Source organism: Chelonia mydas, chromosome 6 (genome assembly GCF_015237465.2).
Source record: "Chelonia mydas isolate rCheMyd1 chromosome 6, rCheMyd1.pri.v2, whole genome shotgun sequence".
In the NCBI taxonomy this organism is placed as follows: Eukaryota; Metazoa; Chordata; order Testudines; family Cheloniidae; genus Chelonia; species Chelonia mydas.
The window spans coordinates 17,822,418-17,850,282 of record NC_051246.2 but is presented as its reverse complement, the minus strand read 5'-3'; the positions used below and the strand labels follow the sequence as shown (position 1 = coordinate 17,850,282).

General features: G+C 45.0%; 1 protein-coding gene across 1 annotated transcript; it reads right to left on the bottom strand.

Annotated features, from left to right (window-relative positions):
* Positions 1 to 7,595: 7,595 nt before the first annotated feature.
* Positions 7,596 to 27,861, bottom strand: LOC114021914 (membrane-spanning 4-domains subfamily A member 15-like). Its single transcript, XM_037901493.1, has 7 exons — positions 27,726 to 27,861; positions 24,858 to 25,140; positions 19,540 to 19,665; positions 17,660 to 17,716; positions 14,605 to 14,718; positions 13,604 to 13,717; positions 7,596 to 7,982 (listed from the first exon to the last, which is right to left on the bottom strand). Exons 2-7 carry the CDS (start codon positions 25,125 to 25,127, stop codon positions 7,854 to 7,856), a joined length of 810 nt encoding a protein of 269 aa, XP_037757421.1. The 5' UTR covers positions 25,128 to 25,140; positions 27,726 to 27,861; the 3' UTR covers positions 7,596 to 7,853.
* Positions 27,862 to 27,865: the final 4 nt, after the last annotated feature.

Sequence of the window (27,865 nt, the reverse complement as noted above, 5' to 3'; positions counted from 1 at the left end):
TGGCAGCTTACACAGCCTTGAGAGAAACTGAGGAATTAACTCAGGATAAGGACATCACAATTCACACTCCTCTTCCAATCATTAAACCTATATTGGAAGGGAAAGAGTTACCACCTGGTGTAGCACAAAAAATGACTGTCCAAAGATGGGCACTTTACATACACCACAGGGTAGGTAGTGCAGACACTGCACAAAACCCCACTATGATTCAGGAATCCCTATGGAAAGTAGGAATGCCTGATGAATACAGCCTACCTCCACAGCAATCTCCCATTAAGGATGCTGCCCCATTTGACCCTTCTAAGCCTGAGGGAGTATGGTTCACTGATGGCAGTGCCAGGCTGGTTAAAGGAAAATGGAAGGGAAAAGCTGCAGCAGTGCCTGCAGACACCTCTGCAGCACCCCTAACTGCTGAAATTGATGGGTCAGCACAACTTGCAGAATTGGCTGCAATTAAACTGGCCTGTGAAGCAGGAGCCACTGCAGTATATATGGACTCCTATGCGGTATGGGCAGGTGCCACTCAGTGGATCACTAACTGGAAAAATAACCACTGGGAAATAGGAGGTAAACCAGTATGGGGACTGGAATACTGGAAGTGGTTATATCAGCATGCCCTGCAACAACCCCTGTCTATAGGACATGTCTCAGCTCATCAGAGGAATAATACCCCAGCTGCACAGTTAAACAATTTAGCCGATGCAGCTGCCCAGCTCTTTACCACACAAGTAGAATGGGAACGCTTATATTCATGGTTACATGATAATTTAGGACACACAGGAAGTGATGAGTTAGTGCGGCAAGCACATATCAGGGGGTGGCCTATCACCCACAGACAGGCTAGAGACCTGGTGCAAGCCTGCGCTATTTGTGCTGAGACTAGAAAACATATAGCAGAAGGACAAAGGTTTGCCAGGCTAAGAGATGGAAAAACACTATGGGCAACCTGGCAGGTCGATTATGTCGGACCACTGCCCACTACAAGGCAGAGGTGGAAATACATCTTGACTGGGGTAGAAATTGTTTCAGGGATTGGTTTTGCATATCCAACCCGATTGGCAACAGGGTTGTCCACAATTATGGGACTAAACCGCTTAACAGCAATTGTCCCAATGCCTCAAGAAATCCAATCAGATAATGGTTCGCATTTTAAGAATAAACTTATAAGGGAATGGACCCTTAACCATGGAGTCCAATGGACCTTCCACCTTCCATATCGACCTCAATCTAATGGCATGGTCGAGCGCTGGAATGGGTTGCTAAAGAATCACTTGAAGCCTACTGATGGCACATGGGGAGACAGACTGGACGAAGTGGTGCAGAGATTAAACCACAGACAGACTCCTACAGGAAGTCCAATCAGCAGGGGATTCTTCCCTACAGGGAAAGCTATCTCCCCTGCCAGAACACCACTGCACAGTTCCAAGTATGCTCCCGGGGACACTGTTGTGATTAAACACCCAGCCCTGGGAACCTTTACCTGCGTTTTGCACGCCTATAAAGAGAAAGGTGTATGGAGTGCCTTAAATGCTGATAAAAGGCTAATAACCATTACAGAGGCTTGGATCGCATCCAAGACCGGCTGACCATGTGATTTATTGCAGGAATGGTCCCATGGTTCCGAGCAACCTGCCAGCTAACCTGTCAGCAAAATGGACCATGCAGCAGATCTGTTTGATCACTAGAGACTACTATGGACTGTTGATATATTTGCCATTACTTATAATAGCAGGTGTAATTTTTGCTTTTGGTTTTAAAATAAGTTTTTTAGCTAGAACACGACCCACCCGAGATATGTTCCTGCAAGCCCTCATGATCCTTCTGTTGGCTCCAGTCACCTTGGCAATACCAGAACATCCTCTTCGGGGAGCAATCCAAACCATCGCCTCAGCTGCTGGTGCTACAAATTGCTGGATGTGCACCTTGCTAAATTCAACCAATGGACTGGGAATTGAATTTGTACCACTCAGCCTAAATGATTGGTGGAACAAAAGCGACATCTTTCAGTGGGGAGCAGCATGGTACACCAACCACCCTCGCATTGACTCGGGGGAGGTGGGACAATGGCATCGCACTGTTTGGGGACGGCCTGTGGAATATGTAACGGGATCATCTAAAGAAGTATACCCTATTTGTTTTGAAACTCAGGGTGACATACAAATGGGTAGTCTAGATAAGCAGCAATGTGCCCATACAATTGTATTTGACAAAAGAAGTGGGGATTGGACTACCTACCCACCCATGAACGACAAAAGGACTTTGAAATGTTGGAAAGGTCCCATCAACGGCACACTTGAACATAGACCCCTTTTTAGAATATATAATGCCACAATTGTTCCCCTGAATATGAGTAGATACCCTGAAAGCAGAGATTGGTATGACCAATCACTGTTCTTTATTCCCAGTTCCGGACACATTTATAACCCATTGCTAATCAAATCTATTAACTCCTTATTAGATCAGTGTAATGAAAATGGACTTTTTCGCTCAGACCAAATTTTAGAAGATTTGTTAATGGTTTTGCTCTGTACTAACATTAAGATGGGATATTGTGTTCCATATCACCAACCCATACCTAAACCTGAGGGGGGCAGGTGGCACAGAGGACCTTATTCACCTATTCTTAGTAAAGAACCTGGCTTGTTCTTTATTTGTGGGAACAAGGCATATAAATATCTGCCTGTAGGTTGGACTGGAAGGTGTTCACTGGGACATGCAGTACCCGAGGGACTAACAGTACACCCTCATGTTGATGCCCCCAGAATAACAAATCTGGGAAGTTTTATACACCAATCCAAACGAAAGTTCACCTACAACCCCCTGATTGAACGGCCCTCTGGTTTTCACCGATTTACACGTGCACTTATACCTTGGTTAGGTATAACTGAGCTCGAGATGGCAATAGCAAACGTTTCTGGACAATTGGAAATTGCTCTTAATCATACTGCTGATGCATTAGGGCTTTTAAATGAACAACTTCAGTCTGTGGCCCGATATGCTCTGCAGAACAGAATAGCACTAGACGCTACCCTAGCCCAGCAAGGAGGAGTGTGTGCTGTCATCAACCAATCTTGTTGTTTTTATGTAAATCATTCAGGGCAAATAGAGCAAGATGTGGTTGCTATTAAAGGTGCAGTTAAAATTTTACATGCAGTGGCTGAGAATGGACAAACCTCATGGATGCAATGGTTAGCTCAACACTTGGGATTTTCCCTCTCCCCGTTTTTACATTCAGTTGTAAATACTGTTTTAACCATTTTAATTATTGTAATTGTTTTTTGTGTAACTTTATGTATTATGAAGCGTTTGATTCAAACTGCTCTTTCCTCCACACAAATCAGATACCTAGAGCTAAAAAGGGATCCTAACCAATTCCGCGAACCCTCATCCTCTAATTTGGTTGTTGGGTATTTCTAGATTTCCCCAAGGAGGGCAAGAGGTGCTGGCATCACCGCCACCTTGCAATCTGGGATGTAGTGTGGTGCATCAGGGGGTGGAATGTAGCCAGACAGCCAGCCCCCCCCCCCCCAGACCAGCATTGCTGGAAACACACGGGAGCCAAAACAACAGGGCACTTAACATAAATTCCAGCACAGCCTTTGAAGCTGTGAGAAGCACAGGTGTCCTGCTACAATGTGCCTCTGGGAACATATACAACGATTAGGCTCACAGCAGACAGAGAAGCTGTGACAGACATGGCTCTTAGCCCCTACTAAATAGCGTGATGCACACACCCCAACATCCTAGGTGGGAAAATATTTACCCTGATAAAAGAAGTGTCCAGTAGTCGAAACTTATTGTTTCTCCCTTGCAAGTGTGAACTACTCTTGCGAGAGCTGGCGTCGCCCAGACAGACCAGCCCCAATTTGGCATAAGAAAGGAGAAAGAGAATAAAGGAGTACAGAGGTATAAGTATGGGACCTACAGCACCATGATTTTTGGAGTGCTTTTCACTATCTATCTGCTGGTCAGATAAGTGACAGCCTCCCAAGGCTTCTGCAGCTAAGAGGGTCCCTAAGCCTTGTCCCTTATTCGTCTTTCCGCGGAATTGAGTGACCGATCCTGGCTTGGCACCGCTGGAATCGAGAGATGCAAGGAGGGTAAGAAGCACCCACACCTGATCTCCTATCTTTAGTGTACACATATTTTGAAATAGAGCTCTATACTTTGTTTTCTTTCTTTGGGATTGTGGCTTCAGTTTTGTAACTTGTTTGTGTGTGTAACATCTCTACATTTAAATAAGTAGGCACTAGCAATTTTGTAACCACATGATTAGAATCTAGTTTAATAAATTTTGGTAACCATTGTGCATAAGCCTGACTTGTTTCTCTGGTTTACTGTAAAGCAGCCAACACAATTAAAGAACCTCAGCCGTTTTGGCTATAAAGCCTGGCCATTAGGTGAGAGTACTAAGAGCCTAGCGTTGAGTTGTGCCGCCTCCACGGGGCAAACTCTTGGGGCACCTGTCAGTCAATCCTGGCTGCCCGCTGCGAAGGAGCTCTGAGCTCTAGCAGTTAAAGTCACGGGTGTGGAGAGGCTCTTAGTGCTGCCATTGGGGCACCTGTCAGTCAGTGTTGACTGCCCGCTGCGAAGGAGCTCTGAGCTCTAGCAGTTAAAGTCACGGGTGGTTAGGACCTTGGGGCATCCGTCAGCCTAGCCCGGGCTGCCCGCCGCGAAGGGACAGTGCGTCCTAGCGGTTAAAGTCACGGATGGTATAAACGGGCATAGCTGGCACCTCACCAAACATCCCTGGCCATCGGCTAACAACTACCCCAAATGATCACTAAAGGCTACTTTCTCCCCATAGGATTATCCAGCAAGTGCCCTGTTAAAGTGCGGATGTATAAACTCATAAAAACAGCAAGTTTCACAATCTGGTTTCATCACAGTTTTTTAACACCACATTTCATTCCCACACCCATTAAACGTTATTGTCCCCTGAGTTGTGCCCACAACACAAGGGGAAAGTGTCTCTTGGTCACTGACATGAGAGGTGGAAAAGACCTAAGTGATCTTGTCCTATCCTCTGCATAACTCCACTGTAAGATTGTTCACTGTAATATATGCTCCTGTGGAATCTAACACTGAGTGATTCAGATGGTGTCCCCACCAGCTCTGTCCACAGCCGGATATCTTGCCTAAAGTTGGCTCTGATCAGCCTCACTAAATAATTCCTAATCATTTGAGCTGGTTGGAAACCAGTTCTTGCCTACCCAATTTATTTTACAGTTAAAAATATTTTCGCCAAAATCTGAAATGAGAAAATGCCACTATGATTCCTCATGGGTCATGTAGTTTGGGTGCATCATGCCCTTGCTCTCCTCTGAGAAGATTGTGTAGTACTGAACATTGCTCTGTGCATGACAGTTAACTAGAGCCCAGGAAAGGCATTTCTATGAAATTCTGTGTTGTGTGAAGAACCAATTTTTGACTGAATGGGTGAACCAAAAAAAAAAAAATTGAAAAAAAAAATGGTTTCAGGTCAACCCAAAACGAACTGAAAAAGTCAAAAAAATTTTTGCTGCTGGTTGAACAAAATGTTTTGGTCGACCCAAAAGGAAATGTTTCTGTTTGGTTTTTTTTAAACTTTTAAAAAATTAAATAAAATTGAAATAAAATACAAAACAGTTATTTTGAATTGAAGTCAAAAGTTTTAATTTTGAAAATGTTGAAACAAAACATTTAAACTTTTTTTTCTCCCAACCAAAACAATTTAGCGAATTCAACACAAATTCGTAAAATGTTTTGATCAACCCGAATCCACATTTTTGTTTGGTGAAAAAAGCTGTGGCTGAAAAATTTTGCTCAACTCTAGTGAAAACTACACAGTAATCCGGACATACAAAATATCTAACGTAGCTGTGAACCTGAATGGCCTAGCTACAGCAGCTAATTCTAGCCATTAGTACATAACTGCCTCACACCCTCAATTGTTCCTGAAGCTGGTTGAAAGAAAAATGTATAGTACATGGAGGCTGAAGGCATTAAAGTGCAGATCAGAGAGGAAATAATTTACTGTAAAAAATGTCTAAGCCACTGAAAAGCAGCTGGATCATTATAACACTAAAAATATTGTTAGTATCACAGAATGAAGAAAACATTACAAGATGATACGCACCTGTCTACAAAAAATGCTCTGATATATTATGCTATTTCTCAGATTTCATATGAAGGATTAAAGATTGAATGCAAAAAACCCGCAAAGGTGTAAATCGACATAGTCCTATTCAGTAGTGCCTACAGCTGTACGCATATTACACACCACTGGCAGCAATGAGGAGCACCAGCGCTGATCACCTCACTGCCAGTTCAGGTTTACCACTCTGACCGTCTGTCATGACAAGGGGGTGGTGGAGCCAAAATTGACTGAGTGCATGCCGCTACTCTTTGCCTCAGGTGTAGGGCAAGCTCCTGCATCACAATTCATCTCCAGGGACCTGCCCAACCCTGCCCCACTTCCAAAAGCCCATGTCCCCTCCCAGAGATGGGGAGTGACATTGCATCTGTGCAGGCTGTGCTAGAAGGTGGGAGCTGAACATGGTGTAGACTAGGCAGGTGACATGCTGGGGCCAGCGACTGCAGCAGGGATGGCTCCACGGGATTGACAGTGTGCACCATGGGAAAAACTTGTGGGGGTGCCCAGACCCTGTTCAGGTCAGTGGGGATTTATCCCAGCAGAGGATCTGGCCCTATATGCTTATCTAATAGGGTTTCTCTCCATATTAATAGATTCCAAAGCCAAAAGGGACCACAGTTATCATCTAGTCTCACCTCCACTATAACACGGGCCATAGAACTACCCTGAATTAATTCCTGTTTGAACTAGAGCAGATCTTGAAGAGAAATACCCAGTCTTGATTTAAAAATTTCCAGTGAGGAAGAAGACACCACAGCCCTTGATAATTTCCTCCAATGTTTAATTACTCTCACTGTTAAAAATTGTGCCTAATTTCTAGTCTGATTTTATCTAGCTTCAACTTCCAGCCATTGGATCTTGCTAGACCTTTGTCTGCTAGACTAAAGAGCCAGGAATTATCAGATTTCTCTTTTCCCTGCAGGTACTTATAGACTGATCAAGTCACCCCTTTACTGTTTCTTCTTTTCAAAGAAACCCTTTGCAGACAGCACCTACATGCATCTGTGTTTGGGGTTATTCCCCTTCTAGCTGGACACAGCTCTGCCATTCTCCAGCTCTGGCTGGGAGAGAAGCGGAATGTCCATGAGGCCTGTGTCCCCTGCCTCCTGCCCTATATCTTAGTGCCTCTGCCAGACTCCAAAGGAAGAAAGTGTGTAAAAGGAGTTGGGGCCCGACCCAAGCAAATTAGTGCTAGTTGTAGTCGTAGTTTTTGTGATGTCTGATATGGGTGAAGGGAGACCGTCTGCTCCACATGCGTGTGGTGAGAGTTACATGTGGATATGCACACTCCACATGCACACTCAAACACCCGCCCACCCACACACCCCACATCTATATGCTACATGTTCACACAGACACACATGCTACATGCACACACATGACACATGCATCTGTGAGAAAAGGCTTTAAAACAACCGACTCAGGATCCATTTTGAAGCTTTATTGAAGAAGTGGCCAGGGGAAACATTCAGGGCCAAAGCCTCTGGGGGCTGGATAGGGCTGGTGAGTCATCATCTTACTTCATTGCATAATGTGAATTCAATGAACGGTGCAGAGCCAGGGAGAAGCTGATTGAAACGCGTTCTCTCTGTGAAGAGTGACAGAGCTGGGTTCTAGAACTGCACTCAGGAAATGGATTACAATCTATCATGCAGGACAGGGTTGAGTTTTATGTCTCAGAGGAGCTGCTGCTGGAGCCATATCTCGTAGGAGTTCTTTATGAGGCCCCTTGCTCGGTCTCTTCTTTGGAGTCATAAGCCCGATTGGTGTAAGGTGGTGGAGAGGCTATTGGTGCAGAAGGAACCCCAAGGTTTGCATTGGCAGCATATGGCATGAACAACATGGCCTGCAAAACAAAAGAGATCAGCCCTCACACCCAGCACCTTCCTCACCTCTCCATTCTCACTCCAGCATCTTCCGCACATTCTTTGCCACATTCACTTTTCTCAGTCCTCCATGCTCACCCCCTTCACCTTCCTCACCCTTCCACTCCCTTTCATCAACACATTTTTCAGCACTACCACCACCATCTTCCTCATCCCTCTAGTTCTTATAACTGGGTCAGGTGCATCCCTGGTATAACTCTCCTGCTGTGACTGGAATTACACCAGGGATGAATCTGTGGCATCATCACTGTCAACACCCTACTTGCTATCGGTAGGATTTTTCCTGTGGAGGGGCATGGGTCCCAGGTGTCATAGAACATGACCCTGGTCTCTTGATATAGTGATGACATTTTGGATATGGAAACTAGACATTCTCTTGGGTCTTGACTGCAGCAGGTTTGTGTGAGGCACTTAAAAGGTTAATGTGGTAGGTCTCACTATGCCACAGAGCGTCCCTCTGTGCTCCTTGCTAGGGCTGCTTGAAAATTCCCTGTCAACAAGCTGATTTTCAAAGAAAAAAACAAAAAACAAAAAAAAACCCCAAACTCCAAACTTTTATGTTTAACTCAATGAATTGTTTCATGAAAAGTATCCCGTTTCCAGGGAAAAATTTAATTTTTCATCCAAAAAGTGAATGCCCTAAAACTTAAGGATGTCATAGAATCATAGAATATCAGGGCTGGAAGGGACCTCAGGAGGTCATCTAGTCCAACCCCCTGCTCAAAGCAGGACCAATCCCCAACTAAATCATCCCAGCCAGGGCTTTGTCAAGCCTGACCTTAAAAACTTCTAAGGATAGAGATTCCACCACCACCTCCCTAGGTAACGCATTCCAGTGTTGCACCACCCTCCGAGTAAAAAAGTTTTTCCTAATATCCAACCTAAACCTCCCCTCTGCAGCTTGAAACCATTACTCCTTGTTCTGTCATCAGCTACCACTGAGAACAGTCTAGATCCATCCTCTTTGGAACCCCCTTTCAGGTAGTTAAAAGCAGCTATCAAATCCCCCCTCATTCTTCTCTCCGCAGACTAAACAATCCCAGTTCCCTCAGCCTCTCCTCATAAGTCATGTGTTCCAGTCCCCTAATCATTTTTGTTGCCCTCCACTGGATGCTTTCCAATTTTTCCACATCTTTCTTGTAGTGTGAGGCCCAAAACTGGACACAGTACTCCAGATGAGGCCTCACCACTGTCGAATAGAGGGGAACGATCACATCCCTCAATCTGCTGGCAATGCCCCTACTTATACATCCCAAAATGCCATTGGCCTTCTTGGCAACAAGGGCACACTGTTGACTCATATCCAGCTTCTCATCCACTGTAACCCCTAGGTCCTTTTCTGCAGAACTGCTGCCGAGCCATTCGGTCCCTAGTCTGTAACGGTGCATGGGATTCTTCCGTCCTAAGTGCAGGACTCTGCACTTGTCCTTGTTGAACCTCATCAGATGTCTTTTGGCCCAATCCTCTAATTTGTCTAGGGCCCTCTGTATCCTGTCCCTACCCTCCAGCATATCTACCTCTCCTCCCAGTTTAGTGTCATCTGCAAACTTGCTGAGGGTGCAATCCACACCATCCTCCAGATCATTTATGAAGATATTGGACAAAACCGGCCCCAGGACCGAACCTTGGGGCACTCCACTTGATACCGGCTGCCAACTAGACATGGAGCCATTGATCAGCCGTTGAGCCCAACAATCTAGCCAGCTTTCTACCCACCTTATAGTCCATTCATCCAGCCCATACTTCTTTAACTTGCTGGCAAGAATACTGTGGGAGACCATGTCAAAAGCTTTGCTAAAGTCAAGGAACAACACGTCCACTGCTTTCCCCTCATCCACAGAACCAGTTATCTCGTCATAGAAGGCAATTAGATTAGTCAGGCATGACTTGCCCTTGGTGAATACATGCTGACTGTTCCTGATCACTTTCCTCTCCTCTAAGTACTTCAGAATTGATTCCTTGAGGACCTGCTCCATAATTTTTCCAGGGATTGAGGTGAGGCTGACTGGCCTGTAGTTCCCAGGATCCTCCTTCTTCCCTTTTTTAAAGATGGGCACTACATTTCAATTTGGAGATGCTGCAATGCCACATGGGAGATGTAGTTTGTTTGCCTATTGTCCCCCATTCTTTGCTATGGATCAGGCTTACTGGCGAGACTACATTTCCCATGATGCACCATGGCCAGGGACTCCCGGGATGCAACAATCTCCCCTCACTAAAAGGGGGACAATCTTGGGAGTGGTAGTCAGACTAAGGAGCCTGGCCCACAAAGGAGAATGGCAACATGACGCATTCAAACTACAATCCTCATTAGGCACCGCAGCAGCATTTCTACATTGAAATCTTTTGGGTTTTGTCGAAATACTTTGGTATTCGAATTTCTGCCAAAAAAATATAAAATGTCTGGAAAATTTAGACAAAAACAGGTGGGGTTTTTTTCATAAAAACTTAACACAGTTTTCAACACAGATTGAGAAAACATTAGTTTATCAGTGTGTGAGCCTACCAACTCCCAGTCAACCATGGGTTAACCTCATCTCAGCTACCCCCTTCACTCTTCCAAGATGCTCAGAGGAAGGGCCAGGAGAACTGCTGCATGGGAGGCAGCCAACCAGCCTTTGGGGAGGTCACAGTCACATCAGCCTCACAGTAGTGAGTTGTATTCCAAAAAAGGCGTTTCCTGTTGCCTCGATTCATTTATTTTTCTGTCTGCCTAGAAACATTGTCCCTGGAGGGAATGTCCACAGCTGTAGCTTTTGGGAGGGGAGTTTGCAGCATCATGATTCCATGGCTGGTTCTATGCGAGCCCCACCAGCTGCTCTAAAACAAAGGCTAGTGATAATCCCCAAGGAGCTGTCCATCTGTCAGGTACTGCTGAAGTACAAAGGACTCTGTCCATGCCTCAATACATCCCCTCCCCCAAGGAAGTAAGAGCTGGCTGTGCCAGGCAGGGAATTCCATGCCAAGGGAATTCTCTGCTGGAGAGCTCCAGTGACTTTCAGTGGCACAAAAGGGTGGGATTGCAGCTCAGGTTCTGGCCCAGTTACAGTTTCCTGTCCCCCACCCCATCACACCCCACCCCCTATCTGGCGCAGGGAGATGAAATGCAGCTCCACAGAAATTAAAACACTGACAATGAAGGTCAACGTGGCGGCAGAGAAAACTGGGATTACTTCCCCCTCCCATTAAAAAAAGATTCAGTAACTTGGAGCATGGTGCCAGCAGCCTGGTTAGGAATCAGGGTAAAAAAGGGCCAGAAAATAGGGTTATTTCCTCTGCCAAAAATGTCAACAAAAATCTCTCAACCAGCAGAATATTTTGATTCAAGATGGAACCACAGTGCCTCATGGGAGTTGTAGTTTGGATGCCTTATACTTTCATTGTCCTGTATGAGCTGTGTTTACATGCAGGACTATATCTCCCATGGTTTATCACTTTCCCCTTGTTGGTGAGGGGAGGGGATGTGTCACAAAGGTCCCTGCCCATGGTGCATCATGGGAGATATAAGTGCTGCAAGACACAGCCCATAGAGGAAAATGATAGCACATGGCAGCTGAACAACAATTGCCACCAGGCACCATAGTTCCACTTTGAGTCTAAATAGTTTGGTTTTCAGTAGGGTTGTCAATTAATAGTAGTTAACTCATATGATTAACTCAAAAAATTAATCGTGATTAGTCGCAGTTTTAATCACAGTGTTAAACAATAATAGAATACCAACTGAAATTTATTAAATATTTTGGACATTTTTCTACATTTTCAAACATATCTATTTCAATTACAACACAGAATATAAAATGAGCACTGTACACTTTGTATTATTATTGATTACAAATATTTGCACTGTAAAAATTATAAACAAAAGAAATAATATTTTCAGTTCATCTCCTACAAGGATTGTAGTGCAATCTCTATCATGAAAGTGCAAATTACAAATGTAGAATTTTTTTTTTTGCTTCGTAACGGCACTCAGAACCAAAATAATGTAAAACTTTAGAGCCTGCAAGTCCACTCAGTCCTACTTCTTGTTCAGCCAATGGCTCAGACAAATAAATTTGTTTACATTTACGGGAGATAATGCTACCCGTTTCTTATTTACGATGTCACCTGAAAGTGAGAACAGGCGTTCACATGGCATTGTTGTAGCTGGCATTGGATGATATTTACGTGCCAGATATGCTAAACATTCATAACCCCCTTCATGATTCAGCCACCATTCCAGAGGACATACTTCCATGCTGATGAGGCTCATTAAAAAAATGCATTAATTAAATTTGTGACTGAACTCCTTGTTAGAGAATTGTAAGTCTCCTGCTCTGTGTTTTACCTGCATTCTGCCATATATTTCATGTTATAGCAGTCTTGGATGATGACCCAGCACATGTTGTTCATTTTCACAACACTTTTACTGCAGATTTGACAAAACACAAAGAAGGTAACAATGTGAGATTTCTAAAGATAGCTACACCACTCGACACAAGATTTAAGGATCTGAAGTGCCTTCCAAAATCTGAGAAGGACGAAGTGATGCTTTCAGAAGTCTTAAAAGAGCATCACTCCAATGCAGAAACTACAGAACCCCAACAACCAAAAAAGATAATCAACCTTCTGACTTAGATGATGAAAATGAACATGCGTCAGTCTGCACTGCTTTGGATGATTATCGAGCAGAACCTGTCATCAGCATGGATGCATGTCCCATGCAATGGTGGTCAAAGCATGAAGGTACATATGAATCTTTAATGCATCTGGCACGTAAATATCTTGTGATGCCAGCTACAAGAGTGCCATGCGAACACCTGTTCTCACTTTCAGGTGACATTGTAAACAAGAAGCGGGCAGCATTATCTCCTGCAAATGTAAACAAACTTGTTTGTCTGAGCGATTGGCTGTACAAGAAGTAGGACTGAGTGGACTTGCAGGCTCTAAAGTTTGACACTGTTTTATTTTTGAGTGCAGTTATTTTTTAAGTACATAATTCTACATTTGTAAGTTCAACTTTCATGATAAAGAGACTGCAATATAGTACTTGTATTAAGTGAATTGAAATACAACTTCTTGTTTCTTTTTAGAGTGCAAATATTTGTAATAAAAATAAATATAAAGTGAGCACTGTGCACTTTGTATTCTGTGTTGTAATTGAAATCAATATATTTGAAAATGTGGAAAACATCAAAAATATTTAAATAAATGGTATTCTGTTATTGTTTAACAGTGTGATTAATTGCCATTAATTATTTTAGTCAGCATTAATTTTTTAATCATTTGACTGCCCTAGTTTTCAGGTGGTCAGTGTTTTGGCAAAATAGCAATATTTTCTGGAGAAAGCAGGTGCTTTCTGCTAAAATTCTCATATAGTTGAAACCCCAATTTCCCATCTAAAAAATGATTAGACAAAATTTTCAACCAGGACTAAATCAGGGGCTGTCATTTCCTCCGTCACTGCCTCCCTCATACACATTCAGGCCCTTCCCCAAGGACACTCCTCCCATCAGGGAGGGCTCTTCATTCAGGCAAACATCTTCCCTTCCTTTCACCACATGCTCTGACTCACATCCCGTTTGAGAGCTGAAAGACTCACGGTGTTGGGGGTATAGCAGATGGCTTGGCATGCAAAGTACGAGGTTGAGACGGCGACGGAGAACTCCAGGATGGTCATCAAGAACAGCATGACCGTGATCCCTTTCGCAGCCTCCTGGGGAGCACAAAACCACAGAGGATGCTAATTACTCTTGACTGCTAGAGGTAACACAGGGCTGTCATGAGGGGATGCACTGGGGAGTCCAATTCTGGGAATGCAGAAATGCAGTCCCGGTTCTTTTCTCTTCCCAGGCACACAGAATTCTCCTCCTCATTCAAACTACTCAGCAGCCCCAGTAATTGTGATGCATGGAGCCACACCACTGTCAGGAGATCATAAGATTCTCTTTTCTCCTGGGTCTGCAGGAGCTGCACCCCTGAGATGCAGCCATTTGTCAAGATGGAGGATCATAAAGCCTAGGGGAAGGTGTGTGGCCTAGTTGCTCAAACACTGGACTACAACTCAGAAGAGCTGAATTTGGTTCCAAACTCTGCCACTAGCTTGCTTGTGACTTTGGACAAGTGGCTTCACTCCCCTGTGCCTCAGTGTCCCCATCTGTGCAAAGTGGGATTAAATAAAATAAAACAGACATTGGAATCCAATCCTATGCCTGCTGAAATCAATAGGAGTTCTTATTAATTTATATGTTGATAGCAGCTGGAAACCCCAGTCATGAATCAGGACTCTATCATGCTAGGTGTTGTACAAAACAGAAGAAAAACATGGTCCCTGCCTGATATTTGACATGGGCAGGAGTTTTGACACTGGCTTTATCCAGCAGAACCAAATCAGAAAGTCTGGAGTTGAACACATGGATAGTTTCTACCCTGGGGTCAAAGGCTTGGGACAATTCCAGGCACCTGGTATTTTAAACACACCTGTTAGACTCCAGGGGGAGTCTGTGCAGGGGGATGGACTGGACGACCTCTTGAGGTCCCTTCCAGCCTTACATTTCTATGATTCTATGGCAGAGTCTGGTCATTTACCAACCAAAGATATACCTCATAGTTACTCCAGTAATCTGACACATTAATAATCAGCTCCGTTAGGAAGAGAATAATCCCAATGGCTGAGAAGATGGCGCTAGTGATGTTCATTCCCAGGCTGCCTCTCACCTGAAAGAGACGTGCAGAGGGTCAGGCTGTGTGTAGGCAGAGAACAGGTTTGGTTAAAATAAGAACCAGCCCACCTGTGTGTTCTGGGAATGCTCCAGCACTCGTATGTTTTGGGCAGAACTTAATTGCAGAGTCACTTTTTTCTATCAGATAAAACTGTGTTACAAGTCAAAAATGTAATTTTAACCCTAATGGATGTTAGTTGGAAGCTGAATAAATCTGAAAAACGTTGGCTAAGCAGAGCACTAGTAATTGCTACGAGACCAGTACTACAAGCATGAAAGTCCAAAAAGTGAAATTGACGACTGGAGGATAGATATCGTAAGCGTGGCCACCATGGAAAGACGTATGTACTGTAACAGACATATCCTGCAAAATTCTCAGAGATATCTGATGCTCTCCTGGAAGTATCTGAATGATCCTGTTAAACGAATGGGCTCCCTTACTTCCCCCTCCTCTTTACCCATTTCATTTCTTCCCCATCTGTATCCCCCTCCTCTGAACTTTGCTTTTATTTTTTAGGTTAACTTAATAATTTTGCTTTAACTAATTGAATTTTGATAAACAAATTGTTTGTTTGTAAATTGTATAATACAAATAATTGATTTATATTTGAACCATTCATATTATATAGATACACATATACATATATATACATATATAAATGGTTCAAGTACAGCTAAGATTAGGTAGCAACTTGTTAATATATTATGAGAAGTTTATATATATATTTTTTTTTTATTTTGTATCTAGGTTTTGAAAAATTGTAATAAAAATGTAATAGAAAAAAAGATATAAGAACCATCCCTGAACCCTTACACTCAACTCAAACTCTGCACTTTGGGAAAGTTAGATAAGCCCGGCTGACTCATATTATGATAACAGCTAGAGGTTCGAAAGGAGACAGGTTCTTCATTGTGCTGGGTGCTGTACACACACACACACACACACACGCGCGCGGTCCCTGCCCCAAAGAGTTTATGATCTAAACACACAAGAGGGCTAGTGAAACACAGAGAGGTGAAGGGAGTTGCCGAAGGTTACCGGAAAAGTGAGGAATCAACTCAGCTCTACTGGCTCTCAGTTCAGCACCACTAGCCTATGCTTTGAGCTTGTCACCACTCCGTACTGCAGCTAGGACTGAGAATGGGAGATGCCATGAGAACAGCTTGGCCTTTCTCCATGGGTATTTTTTCTTCAGCTCCCCCCCCCGAAAAAAAAAAGCCCAACTCTGCCCTTTCCTCCCTGGAAATACTAGAACACTCATGACCAAAAAACCCGATTCTTCTTGGGGAAATTGTAACTGGATTTGGGGCCTTTCACCCCTATATGTCCAGCTCCAATCCAGACTAGTGACAAAGAATTGCTCCCATCTGACATTTCACAGATTACATGAAAGGGGCTGGACGTCTCAGTCCAGTTCCTATTTGGACAAGAATCTCCAAGAATTTGGCCAGCATCCTGCACTTTGGCTGTAGAAGAGAGGCCAAGAACTGACTGGGCTGGAAGGCTGATTTAGACGCTCACCTTCAGAAGTGGTCCCAGCAGGCCTGGGGTGAGGCACACTGATGAGGTGGTTTGGGGCTAATGTTGCACTGTCCATAGGCAAGTCATGCTAGGACAGGGTGGAGTTCTTGTCTGCCTCTAGTAGCTGAGCCTCATGGAAGCTTTATAAGGCTGCTGCTGAAGCCACTTAAGGCTCCCTGTCTGCTAGCTCAAGTAGAAGAGACTTTTCCTTCTAGTGCTGAAGGTTCCCAAGTTCTAAGCCCTGTGGCTGGTTTAACAGTCACTTACACATGCTGTGTATGTTCCAGGGTAAATAGTGAGCTTGATTTTTCTGTCTTAGGACCTCTTATAAGCACTAAATTCACTTAAAATGTAATTTCAGGGCTTATGTAATTTTGGGAATTCAAAACCCTAGACTGACTTTTAGGGCTTCATACAAGCCAAGCCTATGACACTTTGGAAGTTCATTTCTCATGACCACAGCAATAAACCATAGCAGTTGCTTATTTTAGCCCTTAGTCACCTGCGAAGCCTACCAATAGCTAGCTAATATATTTCTGGGAGCGTCTCATGGTTATCAGAGTATGGCTCATGGGGTGAATTATACAATGTGTCTTGCCACTTAGAAAAGACAGTTCCTACTATGCAGAGAAAAGAAAATAGCAGGTAAAAAGTAAGAGGCGGAGCTGGTTGAAATTTTCAAAATGTCATTGATGTGAATTTTTGGGGGGAGGGGGTGAATGGTGAAAAAAATTCTGCAACATTTTTCATTTATTCCCATATTTTTTGATCTGCTGTAGGTCTCAATTCAGGAAAGCACTTAAACACATGCTTCATTTTTAGCACATCCTAAAGTCTCACAGATACTTAGTGCTTTGCTCCATAGCGGCCTCTCTGGAAGTCCCCTTCTCTTTACTATTTTGAATATATTTCTGGCTACTTTAATTCTTCTAAATTCCCCCCTTTTTTTGCAGACTCCCTGGACCCTTTGTCTTTCTTTTGTTCCCTGGTAGCCTGGCTGCCTTTTCAGCAGCTGTTTGCAGCTCTACTTTCTATTGGGCTCCTTTCTATTGGGCTCCTAATTGAGGTTTATTAGTCAATAGAAAAATTGAAGGTAGTTGCTGGGCCACAAGCTGCTGTTAAAAATACTGAGGCAGTCAGCAGGGAGTAGTTTAAAATAGCCCCTTTTCTCCTTTGGCTCCTCATTTGTCTCTTCTGTCTCCCTCTCCAACATGTGTTCCAGCACAAGCTGGTCCAGTAAACGATATTACCTCCCCCACCTTCTCCAACATTCCTTCTCCATGTTCTTGATCAACAAGCTCTCTGCTCTCTCAACAGCAACTCTCTTCCTGGATAGTGCCCTGGGTGAAGCAGAGCTAAACTCTGAGTATCCCCCACGTTAGGGAAGAGGAGGAAAGAATATCTAGAAACTCACCAAACAGGTGTTGCGATGATTCTCAGCTGCAACCGAGAGGGATCCAGAAATGACGAACTGCCCAGGAAAGAGAAAACCATCATTCATATTTCACACTTACAAGAATGATCACTCCTCCAAGACAGGCTATATGTGATGGAAGCAAAGGGAAAGAATGGCACTCTTCCCTCAGCTGGGGCAGTCATAATAATTATACCAAGTGTTGGAGAGTAGTTTCCATCAAATAATGCTGCCATCCAGGTTCATCTAAATCCAGTTAAGGTGGCACCCATGTCATAATCCTTCCCCCCAGATTCTCCTCCTCTTCTTTCCTCCTTCTGAGTTCTTGCTCCTTTTTGACAACTGAACTTGCTCTTCTCCCCAAAAATAGAGCAGTGACTGGATGGTCCTGAGAAGAGCTCAGGAAGTCACCAGGTTCCTCACCCCACCTTCCACCCAGTGCAGCTGTGCCATCCCTTGCCTATGTGTCTGCCTATGGAGATTTTATAGTACTTCCATCGCCATGGGATCTGAGCAGCTCCACATCTCAAGCCTGACCTGCAGTACCCCCTGCTGTTCCAGTGCTGTCCTCCCCAGCCTCCCAGCTGTGCTAACATGTCTCAATCCAGACCTGCAGTGCCCCCTGCTGTCACCTCCACACTGTTTTCTGTGGCGGATCAATCATCATTTTCACTTGACAGTTGAATGGTCTCTGGTTTGGAACCTGGCAGGAGATTTGCCCTTTTTGCTGATGAGCCAAGGTTTTTCCCCTCCCTCCATTCAAGGCAGAGAAACCCTAACAAGGCCCAGATCAGCCAAGGGTGTTGCAAAGGGACGGAGACCTGAGCCTTGACCTCAGCTTAGTAAGATAGAGGTGCTCAGACAGTGACCTCACAAAGGCCTGGACCTTGACATCACCCAAGTAGTCAGAGGTGCTGAGGCAATGACTTCATGGATGTCTGAGCGCCAGCATCAGCCCAGCAGAGGGGTTAAGGCAGGGACTTCACAGCAGCTTGGCCCTTAACACCAGCCCAACAAGACAGTTTTGGTGAATAGGGTGAGCAGATTGTCAAAAATGAGAAGCCAGGACACCTGACATGTAGAACAGGCAAGGTGGGGTAGAAGGGATTTTGAGAGTGGCACTCAGGGTTGGTAGTTGGTGGAAGGCACCTGTCTTTCAAGCGTGTGTGGGTCGGTTTTATTGGGGGACTAAGGTGACATGTGGGGAAGGATTTTTGCAGCCTCCCATGGGGCACTGCTTGCTGCAGGACAGCAAACTAATGATCTGCTGAGCAATAGCAGGAAATGGGTCTGCACATTAGATGGGCCAATGATCTACCAAGTGACAGCAGGAAGTGTGACAGCAGACTAAGTGCCAGTTTGGATGGACTAACGTTCTACTATATCCCAGTTGAATAACATCTGCTGCAGGTTCCTGAGCTGGCCACACACTGCCTCTTTGCCTTTGTGGGTTTCTTTTGGTAGAGAGGTACTAGGTATCTGTTACTTATTGATAACCATAGCTACAGTCTGCATTGCCTCTTGATACATACAGGAAGTTTGAAGTAAATGAGGAGGAATCAGGAGATCTGGATTCTATACCGAGTGCTGCCACAATTCAACTACATTACCTTGGGTGACTCTGTTAGCCCCTTGGTGCCTCAGGTTTCCCATCTGTAAAATGGGGAAAATAATATCTAACTCACTAATGTTTTATTAGATTTAGTTCACTCATGTTAGGAAGTGCATTAAGATCCTGGAAGTGTCTGTCTTGCCCTCTGTTTATCTTATGTGTATCACTATAGTCCTCATATATCGGTACAGCATTAATCATAGACAATGATTATATATCCAAGTGGCCATGCCATGATTTCATAGATGCTTCCATTTATTCTACTCACAAAAAGTCCTCCCCAGAAGGGGTATCCTCCAATAACAGAGATGGAAATGTAAATGTTGTATCCGACAAAAACTGCAGCCACACCCCCAAAGCCAATGTGCATCAGCCCAATCAGGATCTGGATGGCCTGTGGGAAGAGAATGGAGCAGTAAAAGGAGCCAATTCCTTGCCATCTTGTGAAGGAGCAAAGCACAATGTCCCGAGCAGAGCTGATGGGAAATTCTGGTCTTTTGACAGCTGTTTAAATCCAAAATCTGAAAAATTTCAGTTTGGAAATGTTGAAACATTTTGTTTCAGTTTGTCAAACTGACTTAAAATATTTCATTTAGGCTTGGTTAACGCTGGACTGAGTCTACCTGAGTCAGTGTGTTGCCTTATGAGAATTATAGTTGGGGTGCCTAGTGTCCCCATTCTCTGCTATGGGCTAAACTTCCTAGCTGGACTACATCTACATTTGTGGAATCATGGGACTCCCATGACATACCATAGTGGTCCAGTAAAAGAGAAGACCGCAGTGCATCTTGGAAGATGTAGTTTGGAACAGGGAGCCAGTCCGGTAGGGAGGAGTGACACCACCCTCTGAACTACAACTTCCTTGAGGCTTTGTAGCAGCTCAGGTGGATACAGTTTCAATGTCAAACTGACCTGAGGGGAAACATTTCAGTTCAGTTTGACAAACTGAAGTACTTTGATTTGGGAAGTCCCAACCCAAAACAAAATATTTTGTTTTTGATTTTCTCAATGGAAAATTTTGATTTTGCGGAAACTACATTTCCCATTGAAAAAATGTGGTTCCCCTAGTGACTCCCTCAACAGTGACAGGAATCACCACCAAAGAATGAATCAGAGAAGCAAATCTGTGTAAGCTCGAAGGCTTTTCTGTCTCACCAGCAGAACTTGGTCCAATAAATAAAAGATATTACCTCATCTACCTAGTCTCTCTAATATCCTGAGACCAACACAGCTACAACACTGAATACAATAACGGAAGGTATCGAATTTGCTATCTGAAGTGGAAACTCCACAACAGGAAGAAAAAGGAAACAAAACTTAAGAGTGACATCTACTTCCTTAGCAAGTTCAAGACAGAAAATATCATTCCCAGATGTCTCACCATCATGACCCTCTGACCACAACATATAATTCCAAACATGCTGAACAGCACTTCAGACGAACTTTAGAAAAACTAAGGAACCGTTTATTGCACCTCATATATTGCAGAAGGGAGCATCTCAAACAAGAAATCGTCACATGCTCCACACTGGAAGAAAAAAAACACCACCACCAGGGAAGTTACCTGGAAATCATGCAAAAAATCCAAAACAACTGTCAAAGAAATCTGATGACAGGCATCCAAATTAAAAACAAAATGTGGAACCAACCACAACTACTCCACAACCCCCAGAATACCCACTCTGGGAGAAACAAATGCACCAGTACCCACAACATTGACAATACACAACAGATGAACATCATCATTTTATCAAGACTATCCCTAACTGCAGCGGAATTATCTATACTCTCTAAGGCCTGGTCTACACTGGGGTGAGGGTGGGGGGGAATCGATCTAAGTTACGCAACTTCAGCTACGTGACTAACGTAGCTGAAGTCAACGTACTTAGACCTACTCACCACAGTGTCTTCACTGCAGTGAATCAACTGCTGCTGCTCCCCCGTCGACTCTGCCTGCGCCTCTTGCAGCAATGGAGTACAGGAGTCGACGGGAGAGCACTCGGGAGTCGATTTAGACTAGACGATCTAGACTAGACGTGATAAATCGATCCCCGCTGGATCGATCACTGCCCGCCGATCCGGCGGGCAGTATAGACATACCCTAAGGGACTGAACTTCTTCTGCACCACAGAACCCAGTACCATACTAACATGTAGAGAACTAGAAGAATTCTTCTTCTGACTCCACCTCAAAGAATTATTTCACAATGACAACACCACTCATAATTACTACATCCCCACTGACGATCAATCAATCAATCAAAAAAAAAGACTCATCTGACTGGACACCACAGAACAGACAAAACTACACTCTTGGTGATTACATTGATTGCTTCAAAAAAGAATTGACTATGAAATCCTTAACAACCCTCACATCCACCACAATCTCTCTACTGCCAAGAGGACAACCATACAGTCCCAGAAATCTAACCAGGGAGTGATGCAACCAGAAAACAAAGGGGTTGCCATCGTAATCCTCAACTATGATGACTACGTTAATGAGGCCAATTGACAACTCTCTGACACCACCTACTATGAAGAACTCAAATAAGACCCCACACCACAATTTACCCAGGAATGTAAGGATATCACCTCATCCTTCCCCAAATAGTTCCAAGAGAATCTCTACAAACTCATCTCCTACGTACCCAACCCAGGGAACTTCTACCTGCTTCCCAAGATACACAAACAATGGAACCCAAGCAGACATATCATATCTGGCCACAGCACTCTTTTACTGAAGGAATATCAGGACTCATAGAAACCATCCTCAAACCACACACCACACAAAGTGTCAGCTTCCTCCAGGATACAACCAACTTCCTCCACAAACTCCGCAACATCAACAACCTCCTTTAGAACACCACCCTTCCCACTAAGGATGTCACTTCTCAATACCTCAACATCCCTCACAGTGACAGCAAAGCTGCCTGACTCAAATATTTACAAGAAAATGGACAACCCTCAGATATCTACTACAAGCACATAGCCAAACTCATCCATTTCATCCCACCCATATTATTTTTACATTCAACAACCAACACTTTGTCCAAACCATAGCAACATCCGTGGGTATTAGGATGACTCCCCCAGTACGCTAAACTTTTTATGGGGCATCTTGAAGAAGAATGTCTGGACAAATGCACCATGAAATGAATGATATACCTGAGATACATCGATGATATTTTCATCCTCTTGACAAATGACTTAAACTCCCTCATAGATTTCCACCACAACTTCAACAACCTTCATCTGTCTGTTAAACTCTCTCCCACACCAGCATCAACTTGCTGGACACCATGATCAGTTTCAACACTGGAACCCTACAGACAACTGTATACAAGAAACCCATGGATCACCACACCTACCCCTCTGAACAAATTCCCTGCTGGGAGGGAAAACTCCACTGAAAGGAATGGGGCTGTGACTATATACACCAGCAGAGATTTTGGACCATGCCTTTTGAGTTAGAGGAGCCCAAACATTGCAACAAAATAATTCAAACATGCCCATTCTCAGGACTGTGTTGATCTTAAGTAAAACAGGCTAAGGATTCACTTGGTCACAATTTATAAGCACCTCTGTGGGGAAATAAAATTTAGTAACAGGCTCTTCAACCTAGCAGACAAAGGTCTAGCAAATCCAATCACTGGAAGTTGAAGCTAGACAAATTTGGACTGGAAATAAGGTGAAAATGTTTAATGCTGAAGGTAACTAACCATTGCAACAACTTACCAAGGGTTGTGGTGGATTCTCCATCATCAGCAATTTTTAAATCAAGACTGGATGCTTTTCTAACAGATATGCTTGAATTCAAACAGGAATTAATTCAGAGATGTTCTCTGGCTTATGGTTCTCTGGCCTAGGTCAGACTAAATGATCCCAGTGGTCCCTACTGGCCTAAAACCAGTAATCTATTAACTCATTTATTTATTTATATTATTATAAACAAACAACCATTGGTGTATACCTCTAGACTGATGGATAGAAGTTGCATGTTGGTTGATTTTACTAGTAGTTCAAGGCTGAATGGAATCAGCTCTGCACTGCAGTAACTAGGAGAGGGACACTGGGTTTGAACTGCTTCTTCTCTGACCAGATCCTCGGTTGGTGTGAATTAGCACAATGGAGCTACACTGATTTATAACAGTTGAATCGCCATCCCCTTCTCCCCAATATGGGGCTGTTTCATTCCACTAGTTACAGAAACAGCTGGTTTATAATCCTTTCCCTGACTTTTTCTTCTTTGCTTGATTAATCCTCATTTCTCCCTGTTTGGGCAGCTAGGACGATTCACTACCCCTGGAACTCTGCGTCTATATCCCCGACCCCAAAGCAATGAAGTATCAAGAAGAGGTCAGAACCTATCCTGTGTCCCTGAAGTGCCAAGTCACCTGATGGCACTGGCTTCTTGGCATCCTTAGAATCATAGAATCATAGAATATCTGGGTTGGAAGGGACCTCAGCAGGTCATCTAGTCCAACCCCCTGCTCAAAGCAGGACCGATCCCCAACTAAATCATCCCAGCCAGGGCTTTGTCAAGCCTGACCTTAAAAATATCTAAGGAAGGAGATTCCACCACCTCCCTAGGTAATGCATTCCAGTGTTTCACCACCCTCCTAGTGAAAAAGTTTTTCCTAATATCCAACCTAAACCTCCCCCACTGCAACTTGAAACCATTACTCCTTGTTCTGTCATCTGCTACCACTGAGAACAGTCTAGAGCCATCCTCTTTGGAACGCCCTTTCAGGTAGTTGAAAGCAGCTATCAAATCCCCCCTCATTCTTCTCTTCCGCAGACTAAACAATCCCAGTTCCCTCAGCCTCCCCTCATAAGTCATGTGTTCCAGTCCCCTAATCATTTTTGTTGCCCTCCGCTGGACTCTTTCCAATTTTTCCACATCCTTCTTGTAGTGTGGGGCCCAAAACTGGACACAGTAGTCCAGATGAGGCCTCACCACTGTCGAATAGAGGGGAACGATCACGTCTCTCGATCTGCTGGCAATGCCCCTACTTATACATCCCAAAATGCCATTGGCCTTCTTGGCAACAAGGGCACACTGTTGACTCATATCCAGCTTCTCGTCCACTCTAACCCCTAGGTCCTTTTCTGCAGAACTGCTGCTGAGCCATTCGGTCCCTAGTATGTAACGGTGCATGGGATTCTTCCGTCCTAAGTGCAGGACTCTGCACTTGTCCTTGTTGAACCTCATCAGATTTCTTTTGGCCCAATCCTCTAATTTGTCTAGGGCCCTCTGTAGCCTATCCCTACCCTCCAGCGTATCTACCTCTCCTCCCAGTTTAGTGTCATCTGCAAACTTGCTGAGGGTGCAATCCACACCATCCTCCAGATCATTTATGAAGATATTGAACAAAACTGGCCCAAGGACCGACCCTTGGGGCACTCCACTTGATACCGGCTGCCAACTAGACATTGGATCATTGATCACTACCCATTGATCCTTCCCATAAAGCTGTTGGTTAAAGTAAAAAAGAAAAGGGTGGAGTCTGGAATTTGCTCATGCTCAGTCATTCAGTCACCTGTGCATGACTCATTCACATGGACTGAGAGCAAAGATCACACTTACCCCCAGGACCTTGGGCTGTGCTTTGAGGAATATCTCCATCATCCCTACTTTCTTCAGCTGCGCGACCTGTTCAGCGGGACTCCTGGGGTACACTAACCCAAGAGGTTGGTTCCCAGGGTTCATGACTGTGAACTGCTGAGGCCCACATTGCACCATCTCAGGAATCTGGGAAATGGCACCAGAGACCCCCTGGCCTTGGTGGATGACACCAGCGCTGTTTGGGGGCATGAACATAAGCACCCCATTGGCCGTGCTTCCTGGTGCTGCCATGATAACGAAGATGCTGCATAAAAGAGTGATTGGCCCAGATTAAGCCATATGTAATAACACTGACTCCCCAAATTAGCTGAGTAGGAATCTTAGTTAGCTGTTGCTCAACCCCTTTTGAGTCCCTGCCAAGATTTTGTCCTTCTCCTGGAGCTATAATTGGAACACGAGCAACACCCTAAAGCTCAGGGTTGAGATTTCAAAAGCTGACTCAAGGATTCAGCCACACAACTCCCATTAATTTCAACTTTCTCATTGGGTTTTAAAATCTCAACCCAGGAGCTCTATTATCTCCATTCTACCCCTCGTTTTCCAGGTGCTTTTAACTTACTGGATCTTTCACTTTTTGGGATGGAATTTTCCTGAGCTGTGCAATTGATTATCTTAGGGCTGATAGAGGGAGAAATTATCTCAGGTTCTTTGGCACAAAGACTCTGCTGTTGCTTCCATCTAAGTGAAGGAAACTTTCCCGTTAACTTCAAAGGCATGGGATCAGACCTGAAAGCATTTACGAAAGAGCTGGCCAAAAATTCTCCACCAAAACGGTTTTTGATGGAAAATTGGGTTTTCTATTAAGTGGATATTTGTGTGTGTGGAAAGGGTCTGATGCTAGGTTTGGCATGTTATGGGGCTCTAGATATTTTTTAAGTATTAACAAGCATTGGAAAGCAGGTTGTGATCACGGTCTGTAAGTGGGAAGATTATTTCTAAGGGTAGAGGGCTCTTTCATTTGGCAGACAAAGGGAAAACAAGATCCAGTGTTGAAAGCATAAATTCAGTTTAGTGCAAGCAGGAATTAAGGGGCTTGATGCAGAAATCCCTGGGGAGAAATTCTATGGCCTCTGTTACAGAGGAGATCAGACTAGACGACCATAATGATTCCTTCAGACCCTGAAGCTTTCAATCTAAATGCCGTTCTAACCTGTGTAGTTAGAGGAAGGAAAGGCTAAAGGGCCATGGGAATAGTCAGGATTGCCTCTTCCTTCCCAGAGATTGTATTCTCTCCAACCTGTGCAACCCACTTTTGTCCCATTTCGGTTTCCCTTTCACTGGCCAGGCCAGAGTACTTTGTTCCTTTGCTGGGGGATGTTGTGGGAGTGGGAAGGTGGCAGGGTGACACCACTTGTTTCTATATTTTCAAAAGAGCTGGAGGCACCAACCTTTATGCTCACCCCAGATCCAGTTGTTATTAGACAGGAGACATCACAGACGATATCAATACCAGTCTGACCTCCGAACCCCGTGTTTTTATTCACTGTCTAGAGCCACGTCATTAGGGTTGCCAGGTGTCTGGTTTTTGACTGGAATGCCCAGTCAAAAGGGGACCCTAGCAGCTCCAGTCAGCTTTGCTGACCTGGCCGTTAAAAGTCCGGTTTGTTGGTGCAGGCAGGCTCCCCACCTGGTTCCGCTATCCAGGAAGCTACCAGGATCTCCCTCTGGTTCCTGGGCAAAGGGATGGCCACGAGGGCTCTCTGCACTGCCCCCACCCCCAGAACCATGTCAGCTGCTCCCGTTGGCCAGGAACCGTGGCCAATGGGAGCTGAGGGGGCGGTGCCTGCAGGTGCGGACAGCACGCAGAGCCACATGGTCGTGTCTCCACCTAGGAGCCGGAATGAGATGCAGGTAGCTTCCCGGGAGCTGCCTGAGGTAAGCGCCATCCAGAGCCTGCACTCTGAACCCCCTTCCATGGCCCAACCCCCTGCCCCAGCTCTGAGCCCCAATCTGCACCCCAAACCCTGCCCCCCCAGAGCCCACATCCCCATCTGGAGCCCTCATCCCCTCTTGCACCCCAACCACCTACCCCAGCCCGGAGCACACTCCTGCACCCCAAACCCCTGGTTCCACTCCAGAACCTGCACCCCCAGCCTGAGTCCTCACCCCCCCCCCGCACCCCAACCGCCTGTCCCAGCCTGGATCCCCCTCCCACACCCTGAACCCCTCATTTCTGGCCCCACCCCAGAGCCTGCACCCCCAGGTGGAGCCCTAACCCCCCTCACACCTGAACCCCCTGCTCCAGCCCGGAGCCCTCTCCTGCAGCCCAAACCCCTCATCCCTGGCCCCACCCCAGAGCCCACACCTGCAGCCAGAGCTCTCCCCGGCCTCAAACCCCAACCCCCTGTCCCATCTGGTGAAAATGAGCAAGTGAGCAAGGGTGGAGGAGAGTGAGCGATGGAGGGAGAGGGGATGGAGTGAGCCGGGGCATGGCCTCGGAGAAGAGGTGGGGCAGGGGTGTTCGGTTTTCTGCAAATAGAAAGTTGGCAACCCTACAAATAGCGGAGAGCAGCTGACATGTGAAAAGACTTGAATCAATGCAAGCAAGTTATGTCGCTGCTCCACCTTTCTGTGTGAACATTTTCTAGAGGTTTGGGAAGTGACACTTGCTCACACAGGCGCATGCTGCTTTGAGCCACAAATTTCTCCCCCCTCCTCCCTTCCCCACTTGTCAGGTAATCGGATCTGGTGCTCTCTAAATTCTGACCTCATTTTCCTACAAGAGTCCTGAAAGGATCTCAGGGCATCCCCATGGCCGTCTCGCCCAGTATGGCCACCAACCCCCAATTTTAACAATCACCCAAGGAGAGTGTTTGCCGATGCACTTACTCTGTCACCACGGCTGCTCTCCTCCGTCCAGCTGTGGGTGACTCCAAGCCTCACCAGGAAATTCTCACGGGCTCATACAGAAGGGGTTTATTAGCATCAGACTTTGAATCCTGCCCTGACGGTCACACTCAGCTCCTCCC